This window comes from Narcine bancroftii, chromosome 9, assembly GCF_036971445.1.
Source record: "Narcine bancroftii isolate sNarBan1 chromosome 9, sNarBan1.hap1, whole genome shotgun sequence".
Lineage (NCBI taxonomy): Eukaryota > Metazoa > Chordata > Chondrichthyes > Torpediniformes > Narcinidae > Narcine > Narcine bancroftii.
The window spans coordinates 119540916-119555943 of NC_091477.1; the positions used below are offsets into that span (position 1 = coordinate 119540916).

The 15028-nt window shown below is 47.7% G+C and overlaps 1 protein-coding gene across 1 annotated transcript in view; it reads right to left on the minus strand.

Annotated features, from left to right (window-relative positions):
- Positions 1-7309, minus strand: part of dhx36 (DEAH (Asp-Glu-Ala-His) box polypeptide 36) — a 77203-nt gene extending 69894 nt beyond the window's left edge. Inside the window, exons 1-2 of the mRNA XM_069897498.1 lie at positions 7080-7309; positions 3608-3735 (exon numbers count right to left, since the gene is read on the minus strand). Of these exons, the coding sequence (XP_069753599.1) occupies positions 3608-3735; positions 7080-7259 (308 nt within the window). The 5' untranslated portion in view covers positions 7260-7309. The remainder of the gene's footprint in view (positions 1-3607; positions 3736-7079) is intronic.
- Between the last annotated feature and the right edge of the window lie 7719 nt (positions 7310-15028).

Genomic DNA, 15028 nt, shown 5'->3' on the forward strand with positions numbered 1-15028 from the left:
TGATCTCTGAAACAACTAACACTGGGAAAGCCCCTTATTTTTCACAGCAGTGAATATCAACACTGCCTGCAACAATGGAGAAAATGATGAAAGAGAAAAATAATGGTTCTTCAGAACAAATGTGCAGGTACTGATGATTTCTATGCTAGAGTATTATGAGGAATAGAGCATGAGATTTCATTTAAACTAGGTTACCGTTCTGCCAATTACCTGCGCTTTGTCCTCTCACATCAACAGAGAGCCATTTTAATTCCCCTTCCTCGTCTCACATCAATCTGTTGGTCTCTCTAATTCAGTGGTTCCCAACCTTTTACTTTCAACTCACATCCCACTTTAAGTATTCCGTATACCATAAGTGTTCTGTGATTAATAAGGGATTGCTTAAGGTGGTATGTGGGTAGAAAGAAAAAGTTTAAAAACCACTGTTTTAATGATTCCAAATTGATTTGTTATGTGCAGTTTCCTAACTCCAAAGGAAATGGGCCAATATGACAATTTTTCTCAAGCAAAATATTTCAGTAATAATTGGGTCTAGAGCAGTGATTCTCAACCTTCCCTTCGCACTCACATACCACCTTAAGCAATCACTTACTAATCACAGAGAACGATGGCATAGGGATGACTTAAAGTGGGATGTGAGTGGAAAGTAAAAGGTTGGGAACCACTGATCTAATTCCTCTGTTGATAGGATGAAGCCAAATACAAATCTGAAGAGCAGCATCTCATTCCACCTCAGCCGTCTGCACCCCAATAGCATGAACAATGAATTCTCCAATTTCAAATAACCCACTCCTTTCTCCCTCCTCATCCACCAGGGACCTCACAGCCCCATAACCCAGTTCTTTCCCCTTCTTGAACTTCCTACACATCCATCCCTTCCCCCATAGTTCCTATCGGGGCACCACTCCTCTTTCACATGGTTCCACTTGGCTATTTCCTCCAGCCACAGCCTCCACTTCACCTTGCCCTGGCTCCAAACCCACACCCCACCCCAACTACAGCCTCTTTCCACCGATCACTCTCCTGCCTTGTTTCCAAACTCTGGATCTTAGCCCACCCGAGAGAGCTATGAAGCTGAATCACTGGATATGTCCAAGGCAGACTACTATACTATGGAAGAGTTTCATGCTATGGGAAATAGGCATGCCAATAGAGCTTACTGATTGGCAGAGAATAAAGACAGCAAACAGGACACTCTCTCGCTTATCCACCTACTACTTCCTGCCTTTAGACCATGCTTCAACTCCCCCCCCCCCCCCAATTTCTTTGGGGCATCTGCCGACATTTTTCCATACCTTGGTAAAGGACTGAAACCTGAAACATTGGTTCTGTATCTTTATCTTTGCTATATAAAGTGGACTGTTTGACCTTTTGAGTTTCTCCAGTGTAGTGTTTTTACTTCCACCACAGTGTCTGCAGATTTTTGTGTTTTACTTTAAACAGGCCACTCCTATTCATTTCTCACTTCCTCTTGATTCATTCATGTTTTCAAAGCAAGTCTTGAAATCCAGAATGTGACATTAAAATTTACCAGACATGAATGAAGCATGTGAGAGTGACTGCAAACCTTCAACATTGCAGCTGGTGGCCAAGGGAGGAGGGAGCAAGAGTATTTTAATCAGGACAAGTCAGAGTTCCACAGAATGAAAACAGGCTTTTCGGCCCAACTTGTCTATGCTAATCAAGCTAGACCCATTTGCCCATGTTTGACCATCATCCTTCCAAACCAGTGGTTCGCAACCTTTTATTTTTCCACTCACATACAACCTTAAATTGGATGCCATAGGTGCTCTGTAGTTAGGAAGGGATTACTTAAGGCTATATGTGAGTCGAAAAGGTTGAGAACCACTGCTCTAAACCTTTCTTATCCACATACACACTTCAATGTCTTGTAAACATTACAACTGTCCCCAACCTTACCACTTTCTCTGAACTCATGCCCTCGGGGAAAGATCTAGAGCAGACCAACCACCCAAGCACAATAAGGCAAATCCAAGTTTAACAAATCTTTTGGTCAGAGCAGTGATTCTCAACCTACTTGCCATGGTGGGCCACTCTTGCAGTTCTGAAGTGTTTATATTCACTACATCCAACCAAAATACTTCACCTACATTCATTCACTGAGAAATACTGTATATTTCGGCATACAAGTCTTGAAACCCTCAAAAATCAGGGGTCGACTCGATACAACTCAACTAAAAAAATACATTCGACATAGATTCAACCCGGAAACACCTCCCCAGCATCTCCCCACTGCCAGGCACCACTATGACCCACCCAGACATTTTTTCAAGTGTAGGGTCCGAGGTCCCTGCTCCTGCCCAGGAGATGACACGTAGCCATGGTTCCTGACCGAGCACACTTGGGCAGCGAGCCAACTTCTTCAATCTAGACAGCACCACACACCCAGTACTGAGAATGGAGTCGCCCTCACCAACTCCAGCTGTAGCCTACCTCTATTTTTCGTGCATCATGCCCCCAAGAGTCTTTTAAATGTTGTTATTGCATCAGCCTACACCACCATCCCTGACAATGCATTCCAGGCACCCATCACTGTGTAATTTTTTTTAAAACCCTTGCATCTCCCAAAAACTTTCCTCTGCTCACCTTGTGCAGATGTACAAGGTGTTTGCTCCTCTCATTCTGGTGAAAAAAAGGCGCTGGCCGTCCACCCTGTCAATGCCTCTCACAATCTTGTAGACCTCCATTAAATCATCTCTCATCCTTCTTCATTCCAAAGAGCTCAGTCAACCTTGCCTCAGAAGACACATTCTCCAAACCAGGCAACATCCTGGTAAATCTCCCCTGTGCCCTCTCCATAACTTCCACCTCCTTCCTCTAATGAGGTGACCAGAACTGAACACAATCGTCCAAGTTTTTTCTTATGTCATGACAACGGCTGTGAACTGAATTGGCAGAGATTGAGAATTAATGCTTCAGGGCCAATTGTCAAGAAGGCAAATGGAATGTTGACCTTCATCGCAAGAGGGATTGAATTTAGGAGCAGGAATTTAGTACAAGGCGCTGTTGAGGCAGCATCTAGAGTACTGCATGCAGTTCTGATCTCCCGACCTGAGGAAGAATGGACTGGCTTTGGAGGTGGTGCAGAGGAGGTTCATTAGGTTGATTTCAGAGATGAGGGGGTTGGTCTATGAGGAGAGATTGAGTCATCTGGAACTGTACTCATTAAAATTTAGAAGAATGAGAAGGGATCTTACAGAGAAGTACAAAAATTATAAAAGGCATTCAGTAGATAAGATAGAGCTAGGCAAGTTGTTTCCATGGGTGGGGGGAAACTAAAACTAGGGGACATAGCCTCAAGATTCAGGCTAGTAGATTTAAGACAGAGATGAGGAGGAACTGCTTTTCCCAGAGGGTGAAGTATCTATGGAATTCGCTCCCATTGTAGCAGTGGAGGCTACCTTAGTAAGTATACAGTATTTAAGACAAGTTGGATAAATTTTAATAAAGGGGAATTAAGGGATTATGGAGACGAGCCTGTCATTCAGATCAGCCATGATCTCATTGAATGGCGGAGCAGGCTCAACGGGCCAGATGGCCTATTTCTACGCTCTTCTGAAATTTCGACAAAATTCACTCAAGTTACCTCCAGTTCATGCACGAGTCAGCCGACACTTGTGAACGCTGGTCTCTGTAGTCACTCCGTGTCTGGACGGAGTTCAGTAGTCGGGTGATGCGTTCCTCTCGAGCTTCATCCATCTGCACAACTGCCCTCTAAAGCAATGGAAAAAAAACCCCAGCATTTCATCCAAGGCATCATAGTTTACCAAAGAACAGAACAGTGCCCTTCAGCCCACAAGTCTGTGCTGAACACAAATCAAACCAAAAGCCTGCTGCTTTCACTTGATTGACATGCAAGCTGCTCCAGATTCAGAAGGTCATCAATCCAAGCCATCCAAGCGGAGGGTGAAGATCAAGGGGTAGGACACAAAGAAGATTTCATTTAACACCAGGAGATGATTGAAATCTCCAATGCACAGCCTTAAAGAGCAAAGGCAGGTACTCTGAAGTATCCAGAGGAGCACTCCAAATACAGCACAGCACCAGCAACTGGGATTCGAACCGGCGCTACCTATAAGGAAGCGTTCTCTGCCTGCCCAAACCACCTCCACGGGCGATGGGTCCAGAAGGGGTGAACCTTGATTGCCACGGCGTTAACCTCAGCCGAATCCATGTCTCTGAGTCCAGAAAGGCATCTGGGCTCGTCAGGGTCACCACTGTGGCGCTCTGGGCAATTGAAGAAAGCACAGCCACCATGTTGAGGGTCATTAATGACTTTATTTGAATTTAGCACACGCCCCTTTAAGGGCAGCGCTGGCTCAGTCACCACGTGCATGGTGATGTCATAATCGCTGCCCAAGGCGTGCGCTGAGAGGGAGGTTTGAGTCAGGAAGAACCCCTGACGGCACCATCTTCCCATGGCTGCCCCGCCACGTGGCGTTACATGCGGGGCCGGTTCGCCATGAGTGCGCCGCCACAGAGCAATAATTAGAAACTTTTTGCTTCTTTATCTGTCGTTATTCATTTCATCTGCTAGGGGGAATTATGCCAGGATGAAGTTGGATTTCCAATCAGAACTGCAGATACTAAGCCATTCAAGCTTATAAATAAATGTTTATATTATTCATTGCATTAATTGTTGTAAATATTTAACACTTCATCATTTCAATTACAACTCTAGTATTTTTATTTCTTTCATATATTGTTGATGTATTCACTACACCAGTTATTTAATATCCCTTGATCCCTATCCACTGGCCCCCGTTCCTTCCCCATCCCCTCCCCCATGGAACCCAACCATTCCTTGTTGACCCGATCCCTTTCCACTGCCCCTCCCCTTTTCCCTCTCCCCCAGCTGCTCCCGTTGCCCTATTCCCTCCACTCCATTGCCCTACACCCCCCTGTGGACCTCCCCTTGCCTCCCTTCACCCTAACTCCTCCCCATTGATCCCCATCCCTTTCCTCCATCAATGCCATCCCATCCAACCCACTGCTCCAACCCCCTCCTCTTGTTAACAACCACACCCACCTCTTCCCCATCACCTCCTGTTCCACTCCAGTTGCCCCCCACCCCCAGTCTCTCCCAGTCCCCACTGCCTTCCCTACCCCAACCCACCCTGTCACGCCCACCCCCACTGGCTCCCACCCTCATTGCCCCCGTACCCCAATCCCAACACCCATTTTCCCTGCCCCACCTCCATTTACTCCACCTTCATTGGTCCCCAACCCCAGTTGCCCTTCTCATTGCCACCACTCCCATTGCCCCCACCCACAGTTGCCCCATTCCCCCATTTCCCCTATTCCTTGTTGACCCCCCGTCTCACCCCCGGTCCCCGTTGCCCCCATTCCCCACACTCCCCATCGAACCCCCAGTCCCTCCTTGTTGCCCCCACCCCACTGTCCCCCCACCCCACTGTCCCCCCCACCCCCATGTTGCCCCCCCACCCCCATGTTGCCCCCCCACCCCCATGTTGCCATGCCGCACCCCCTTTTTGACACCCCCCACCCCACTGTCCCCCCTTGTTGCCACCCCCCACCCCACTGTCCCCCCTTGTTGCCACCCCCCACCCCACTGTCCCCCCTTGTTGCCACCCCCCACCCCACTGTCCCCCCCTCCCCCTTGTTGCCCCCCTCCCCCTTGTTGCCCCCCTCCCCCTTGTTGCCCCCCTCCCCCTTGTTGCCCCCCTCCCCCTTGTTGCCCCCCTCCCCCTTGTTGCCCCCCTCCCCCTTGTTGCCCCCCTCCCCCTTGTTGCCCCCCTCCCCCTTGTTGCCCCCCTCCCCCTTGTTGCCCCCCTCCCCCTTGTTGCCCCCCTCCCCCTTGTTGCCCCCCACCCCCTTGTTGCCCCCCACCCCCTTGTTGCCCCCCACCCCCTTGTTGCCCCCCCACCCCCTTGTTGCCCCCCCACCCCCTTGTCCCCCCCACCCCATTGTCCCCCCCACCCCATTGTCCTCCCTTGTTGCCGTTTGTGGCTGACAAGTCCGATGCGGGACTGGCAGACACGGTTGCAGCTGAAAATTGGTTGGTTGGGGTTGGGTTTTTCCTCCTTTGCCTTTTGTCAGTGAGGTGGGCTCTGCGGTCTTCTTCAAAGGAGGTTGCTGCCCGCCAAACTGTGAGGCGCCAAGATGCACGGTTTGAGGCGTTATCAGCCCACTGGCGGTGGTCAATGTGGCAGGCACCAAGAGATTTCTTTAGGCAGTCCTTGTACCTTTTCTTTGGTGCACCTCTGTCACGGTGTCCAGTGGAGAGCTCGCCATATAACACGATCTTGGGAAGGCGATGGTCCTCCATTCTGGAGACGTGACCCATCCAGCGCAGCTGGATCTTCAGCTGCGTGGACTCGATGCTGTCGACCTCTGCCATCTCGAGTACTTCGACGTTAGGGGTGTGAGCGCTCCAATGGATGTTGAGGATGGAGCGGAGACAACGCTGGTGGAAGCGTTCTAGGAGCCGTAGGTGGTGCCGGTAGAGGACCCATGATTCGGAGCCGAACAGGAGTGTGGGTATGACAACGGCTCTGTATACGCTTATCTTTGTGAGGTTTTTCAGTTGGTTGTTTTTCCAGACTCTTTTGTGTAGTCTTCCAAAGGCGCTATTTGCCTTGGCGAGTCTGTTGTCCCCCCCACCCCCTTGTCCCCCCTCCCCCCTTGTCCCCCCTCCCCCCTTGTCCCCCCCACCCCCTTGTCCCCCCACCCCCCTTGTCCCCCCCTCCCCCCTTGTCCCCCCCACCCCCTTGTCCCCCCTCGTCCCCCATCCCCCTCGTCCCCCCCACCCCCTCGTCCCCCCCACCCCCTCGTCCCCCCCACCCCCTCGTCCCCCCCTCCCCCTTGTCCCCCCCTGCCCCCTTGTCCCCCCCACCCCCTTGTCCCCCCCACCCCCTTGTCCCCCCCTCCCCCTTGTCCCCCCCTGCCCCCTTGTCCCCCCACCCCCTTGTCCCCCCCTCCCCCCTTGTCCCCCCCTCCCCCTTGTCCCCCCCTCCCCCTTGTCCCCCCCTCCCCCTTGTCCCCCCCTGCCCCGTTGTCCCCCCCACCCCCTTGTCCCCCCCCGCCCCCTCTCTCACCTCCCTGCGCTCCTGCTCCTTGCTCTTCTGGCCCTGCCGCTTCGCGTACCACAGCCCGATGTCTCTGCCCTTCAGGTTGCCAGGGTGCCGTCCCCGGCCTCCCCCCGAGCCCTCGCATCCGCCGCCGGCCGACGAGCCTCCCCCGCTGCCCCGCCAGTCCTTGCGATACCCCGAACTCATGGCTCTGATCAACCGAAGAAAGGGTATCCGCCGCTGAAACCCCGCACGGCGCTGGCCGATGGCGTCACAACCGCGCGTCCACTGGTGATGACGTCACGGCGGCTCCTCTGTGGTCTGACGTCACCACATTGAGGAACAATCCCAGCCCACACCAGCAGGTCCAATGGATGGATCCCACAGCACCGACTAGTAAGTCCAGTGGATAGATCCCACAGCAGGGATAATCCCAGCACAGACCAGCAAGTCCAGTGGATAGATCCCACAGCAGGGATAATCCCAGCACAGACCTGTAATTCCAGTGGATAGATCCTACAGCAGGGATAATCCCAGCACAGACCAGCAAGTCCAGTGGATAGATCCCACAGCAGGTATAATCCCAGCACAGACCTGTAATTCCAGTGGATAGATCCTACAGCAGGGATAATCCCAGCACAGACCAGCAAGTCCAGTGGATAGATCCCACAGCAGGGATAATCCCAGCACAGACCTGTAATTCCAGTGGATAGATCCTACAGCAGGGATAATCCCAGCACAGACCAGCAAGTCCAGTGGATAGATCCCACAGCAGGATAATCCCAGCACAGACCTGTAATTCCAGTGGATAGATCCTACAGCAGGGATAATCCCAGCACAGACCAGCAAGTCCAGTGGATAGATCCCACAGCAGGGATAATCCCAGCACAGACCTGTAATTCCAGTGGATAGATCCTACAGCAGGGATAATCCCAGCACAGACCAGCAAGTCCAGTGGATAGATCAGTTATAGGAAGAAACTTTTTTCTTTTTAAATTATTTTATTGAGTTTTACATATAAATCCCTACATACAAAGTCTTCTAATATAACAAGCAACAGGTCATATCATATACATATCACAAATTAAATATAAATGTAAATCGAAAACCTCTCCATATTTGTTTATTTAACAAGATTTTCTTTAAATCATCACACACTCTATTTCTATGGTAATTATCCGTCTATCTTTTTCTCATAATATACTCCAAAATAGTTCTGGATAGGAAATCAACAAGACTAAATTAAACAATCCCTTGATCTAAACTAGTGATTCCCAAAGTGGGTACCTCTGCCACCCCACCCTCGTGGGCCAAGCAAAGATCCAAGGAGATGGTAAGGGAAAAGGGGGCGGTGAAGAAAAAGGGGGCCTTTAGTCTTGTTATTATTCACTCTGCTGCAAAGTTTAACGAAGAGGCCAGTGCAGTAATTTTCAGGCCAGACTCCGGATGGCAGTAGTGAGCAAAATAAATGGCAACGAGGTGTTCTCATGAGTGCTGGTCTCGGTGGCTGCCATGTTGTACTGGCGTCACCACCCCCCTCTCAGCCCTGCCACTAATCCTCCTCTCAGCGCCACCACGACTCTTCCCCCCAGGACTACCACCAATGCCCTCCCTCGCCTCTCCGCACTGCTGTCACTGCACCCCCCCCCCCCCCTCAGGGCTGCCTCCACCCCATCCTCAGCGCTGCCACTAACCTCACACCCCTCCTCCCAGCAACGTTGTACGTGGAGGGGAGGGGAAGGGGCTCTCAGGATGTGGTCTGGAGGACAAGGGAGCGGGAGCCCGAAAAGTTTTGGGAACCAATGATCAAAACAAAGGGTAAATTCTGTCTTATTTAATGAAATGATCTGTGAGAACCAGATTTAAACCCATGTTTAACAAGCAAGTATTAAAATAAAGAAAAAAAAAACAAAAAAATGACCTATACCTAAAACTAAATCTAATCTAACCCCTCCCTCTAATCAAAGTTAACATAAAAATTGTGAAAAATGGATCAAATAATGACCTTCAGACACAAGGCAGAAAATGTCCACCCTGTCCATACCTCTCAGAATCTCGTAGGCCTCAATTAAGTCACCTCTCCTCGTTCCAAAGAGAACAGCGCTAGCTCTGTGTTATGTGAGCACCTTCAGGAAATTGGAGTTACAATGCTGCAGTTTGTAAGTACAGTGTTTCAGATCCAATACTACCAGGGGAGTGTTGTGCATTTTGTTTCAACTTGACAATGGCCGTGTCCGTCCCAGCCTTCCCATTAACAGAAACTAATTCCTCATGGGGTGGGTGCGCTTCAGGAGCTTTTATTTAAAAACTACCAATTTGGCCAACTTTCAGTCCTGTCTCCTCCTGGCTATCGTTACAGGAAACCAACACAGGCACTCGTGTTACCCGCTTAAAGGGAACACGACTAGGAACAGCATGCTGGTGTCAGATGACAGCCTGGAGAAATGGGGCGCCCCCTCGAAAATACGGGTGTACCCTGGATGTACGCCTGCCAGCCTGCCTCACCACTGGATAGCACGGTGACAGGCATCCGGGCTCTGTGCTTAGGAGCGCTCAAGCGTGAGGGAGAGGCACGGGATGCACGAGCCAAGAGAAGGGCTTGACACCTGATGGATGACCTTGCACTCTCTGCTCGCAGACGTTGGTGGTAAAGGTGCACACGTTTTCCAGCTAAAAACTAGGCATGTGAGTCAGTCACCTTACTTCATGAAATGCACTTGCTGCAAGATCTGCTGAGATCCTTTGTTTTACCATCACTTAAGCTGGCCAGTTCTGTCGGTGTGTTTAATTGTTTAAAAATGTTACTTTATCAGCTGTGTAGTGATTAGTCAGGGGCACCTCTGATGGAGGAGGACCAGAGAGGAGAATGATTCAGGTTGGAGAGGGGGTGGGGGGGACCATGGGAAACTCTACCCCCACAGGACAACCCCCCGTAATGCTCCCTCCAGAGACCACACATTTCTCTGTGAGTCCTCGGCAGGAGGACGTCGCCAAACTTCGCCTCAGCCCTGCAAACTTGAGCGGGTACTCCCCACTCTGTGCACTCCGATCCCTTCAGGAAGGTAATGGCTTCCTGGTCGGATTTCCCGGACACCAGTCCAATGAGATGGGGTGGACAAGACCACTCCTCTGAGGTTGGGGCAAGCAGTGATGCCTACATAGCCCGCCGAGGCACCAGTCACCTTTGTGCTCCCTGAGAAGTGTCATCGTGGGCGTTCCCATAGATACCCACACCAGGGTGCAGGGATACAACCACTACACTAGCCACACTCCTACTGCAGGGGGCAACCAGTGTACTTGAAGGTGGGCAACCTGGGAGGTTGGGCTCACCCACTCCCTAACAACCTGAGTCCCCTCGCCAATTAGCGAGCCTGGCCTGGATAATATTTAATATTACATATGAAAAGCAATGTTGTTTTGATTATGGAGAAACTGCTAATGTCAAAGGATTGTGAATGTTAAGGCTGCAGTAACTGATACTGAGCAAGGGGAGATTCAGATAAATTATTAAATAGAATAAGACCATTGTGATTATGGAACTGGTTGAAACACAGAACCAAAGATGTGCAAATGGATGAAAATGAAGGATTCTTTACCTCGGGGGAATTTTGTAGTGATACGAGTATATGAGACTGTTAATGGGTAGTTGGCCCGTCCCCCACTGGTGACTCACTCCCTGGTAACTCCTCCCCTCGTGACCCTGGAGTAAAGGTTGACTCCTTCGCCCTGTCCTCAGTCGAGCATTTGAAATCGGGCCAGCTACAAGTGTAAAGTCTAATAAAGCCTATCGTACCTCACTCTACAGCTTTGGAGTCATTGCTAGAGCCTATCAAGTTTTAAGAAATTCTGATTCACAGCATGGATAAAAGCACTGTCTTCCCTTTGTGATAAAGATTGTGTAAATCAGCTGTGTAAAGCTTTCTTTTGGGCCACGTTTGGAGTTTTGGGTGTAATTCTGGTTGCAGATGTGGAGCTTGGGGAGAGGGTGCCAAAGAGGTTCACCAGGTTGTTACCTGGATTGGAGAGGTTGATCAAGCCTGGGTTGTTCTCTCTAGACCATAGGACTTTGGATAGTGGCTTATACACGGTTTCAACAGGAATCTGTGCGGCTGCAAAGACTGCGGGAGCGCAGGAGGCGAATCCATGGACACTCGGTGTCTCGTTCCTTTTTCCTCTTGTTGCGGGCACCAGGCAATGCTCATGGCAACCACGTGGCAGACAAATGTCGGAGTATATCATGAATATGTATTACATGATGCTAAAAGGAAGGTTGAGCCTTTGAAAAGGTCCAACTCCAGCTCAATTTCTGCTCGGCCACAGACAGGATCCCTCAGTAAGTAACCAAACCAGTTGACAGCAATATGTAAAAAGTCAATGCAAGGGAGAAAACTCAAATAGCCCACTTTTATTTCATACATTTAAGTCATCAAAACAATGGCGCTTGTGGCTGAACTACACAATGTGTTAAATGCAGGTCCACACAAAAAAGAAAAGTAAATTAAAAGCGTGTGGGAACTTTGAACATCCAGAGATTCACTTAAAGCCTGGGCCGACAGATTAAGTTAAAAATGCAGCTCAAAGTATGGAGAATTCATTTTTTAAAAATATGCACAGTAGGTACAACTTGGATCTCACAATTACGCAGAGAATTGGTATCAAAAGCTGAGGGAAAATTATTTCTTAAATGTTAATTTAGTAATCCTTGATGCTCTCCCCACCCCTCCCCCAGCCTGTCAAATGGCCATTGATGTTATTGCAGTCATTGTTTAAGGAGGAACGTAAACTCTGGAGAACCAGAGAATAAGGTAGGCCATTTCATGTAGTCCAGTGCTAGGTTTGGAGCAGGTGTCCACAGCCACTGCTTTTTCTGCCTGTCCATCCTCAGGTACACTTGTCCTGTTAGTTGCAAGGTGATGGGACTGATGAAATCCCAAACACAAGGGTGATTTGTATTTGGGATGGATCTTCCTTTGTAGCTTTTACACGGTGTTCCAGCCAGTTCATTTAGGGTGGTCCCATTCATTTGGTTAGAAACTTTATTTTAAATAATATTAATTTTAATCCTTTAGGTTTGGCTGTATTTAAAGGCAAAGGTTAACTGGGGTTATGGAGAGGCTGGGCAGTGAGGCTGAGTGGATCAGCTCATGATTAAATGGGCAGATTCGATGGGATTGATTTAATGTAAACAACAATATTCATTAAGGTCTTCTAGTATAGAAAGAGAAAAAAATATGAATATGAAAATATATCCATAGCTGCAGTTACGGTGAGAAAAGAACAAGTGGAATTTCAATATTCCAGGCACGAAAAGGGAATTTCTAAATTGGGAGATTGTTATGATAATAATAAATTGATGTCTATTAATGATTAAATATGATATACCTCATAATACAGTGTTTTGTTATTTTCAGTCGAGGGCTTATTTAAGAGAGAAATTAGGATCAGAAATGATTTTGAAAGATCTTTCAAATTTGGAACAAATTATGGTTGATGAAATGATTAAAAAGTTTGTTTCAATTGCATATATATTATTACAAGAACAGACACCTAAAATAGACTTGTTTAATTCAAAAGAAAGATGGGAACAAGATATGGATTCGATAATAGATCAACAAGATTGGAAAAACTTGTGTAAAGAAGTTATGACAAATACTATTAATGTACGATATAGATCACTCCATTACAATTTTCTACACCAACTGTATATCACTCCTTAGAAATTGAGTAGATGGAGATCAGATTTATTGGATCAATGTTTTAGATGTGCAGCAGAAATTGGAACTTTTCTTCATTCTACATGGTCTTGTTCAAACGTCAACCCTTTCTGGGTTTCTGTTAGTACATTGTTGCAATGGATAATGGGGGTGAACTTTCCTTTAAACCTTGAATTACTTTTGTTTTGAAAGTGTTCCTCCTAAATTACTGCCGTCAGATTCTCAATTAAAATTTATTAAGTTGGTTTGAGTAATAACAAGTAAATGTGTTGCTGTAACATGGAAATCAGATGTTTCTTTAAACATTAGGTAGATGGCATGCTGAGATTCAGAGCGGTATTCCTTTAGAAAAAAATTACATATATTTTAAGGGATAAATATCCTTATTTTTGCAAATTTGGGGTCCATATGCTAAAATAATGACATTAAAATTATGATTTTTAAAAAGTTTTTTCCTGATCAGTGAAGTTTTCCCTGAATGTATAATAATTTTATGTCTTTGAGGTTTCTGGTGCAGTCCGAATGAATTACTTGTAATCGTTTTATAATGTAATCACATATCTTTTAGTTTTGGGATTAGACTAGTTTGCGGGGGAGGGTGGGTTAATAGGGGGTTTAGTTTTCATTTGTGGTAGGTAGTTTTTTTTAATTTAGTTTTTAGATCTTAGATTTTAGTTTTTTTCTTATAGTTTCAGGATACATTTGTTAACATTCTATTATATTAATGTCAATTACTTGATCTTATATATGTTGATTAAATAAAATATTCAAAAAAAGAATTTCACTAGTCCAGACAGGTCTTTTTCTGGTGTCAGAGTATTTTATGATTAGGGGAGTACGGGGAAGATTTGGAGGCTGATAGTCATTGGACTTTAAAACTGAGTGGTGCTAGTCTTAAGGCAGCTGTACCTTCTGCCTGAAGGGAGCAGTGAGAAGCGGTTGTGACCAGGCTATGATGTTGGCTGGCTTCTTGAGGCAGCGCCTCACGTGAATGCCCGCGATGGATGGGAGGACGGTGCCTGTGATGGGCCTGGCTGTGTTTGCTGCCTTCTGCACAGTCAAATTCCCAAACCAGGCTGTGATTTAACCAGTCAGCATACTTTTCCCAGTCCACCTGCAGAGGTTTGATGGAGTATCTAATGACATGTCAAATCTCCTCAGACTCCTTGGAAAATAGAAGCGTTGATGTGCTGTCTTCACAGCATGTGATGCGGACCATGTTAATGAACATTAACATTTTGGACAGGTACATGGCCAAGAAGGGATATGGAGTTGGTGACGGTCAGTGGGACCTAAGCAGAATAATAGTTTGGCACAGACTAGAAGGGCTGTAGTGTTCTTTGATTCTATGGATGACGGCAACCGATACATGTTCCCAGAGTGGGAGGTGAGAGGAGAACCGGAGAATAAGGTAGGCCATATCATGTAGTCCAGTGCTAGGTTTGGAGCAGGTGTCCACAGCCACTGCTTTTTCTGCCTGTCCATCCTCAGGTACACTTGTCCTGTTAGTTGGCACAAGGTGATGGGACTGATGAAATCCCCAACACAAGGGTGATTGTTCAGTATTTACCAGGTTTGGCAGGAACTCGAGCTTTCTATAAAATTCATGGTGGAGGGACCACTGGGAATTCATCATTCATGTTTCCGAAATGAAACAGAGGGAAGATTTCCAAGGTGGCATGAATATAACTGGAACATTTCCTTTATCTCCATTATTTGGTGGTGTTGGCAAGCTGGGTTTACATCTTCCCCTTTTCAATCACTCAGAACAAGTTGCAGCATCATAGAGCAAGCATCAGGCCCTTCTGCCCATCTAATCCCAGTTGCCCGTGTTCTGCCCACATCCCTCTAAACCAGCCATTCTGAACAGGGCCCATACAACCCCCTAGAGGCCACATTTTAAATTTAAATTTTAGACATACAGTATAGTAACAGACCCTTCCGACCCAGGAGCCCATGTCCCCCAATTACCCCCATTTGGCTGACAAACACCCGGCACATTTTGAAGAGTGGGAAAAAACCGGAGCTCCTGGAGAAAACCCAGGCAGACACAGGGAGAATGTACAAACTCCTTAAAGACAGCACGGGATTAAAACCCTGCTTCTGGCGCTGTATCAGCATTGCGCTAACCGTTATGCCAACTGTGCCGCCCTTTTAAGGGGAGCCACGGACTGAAATAATAGAACATGTTTTTTATATAGTTGGTAGCAGAGAAGAAAGGAAGAAACCAACTAAACTTGATTGCTTCACAGGGAAGAAGGC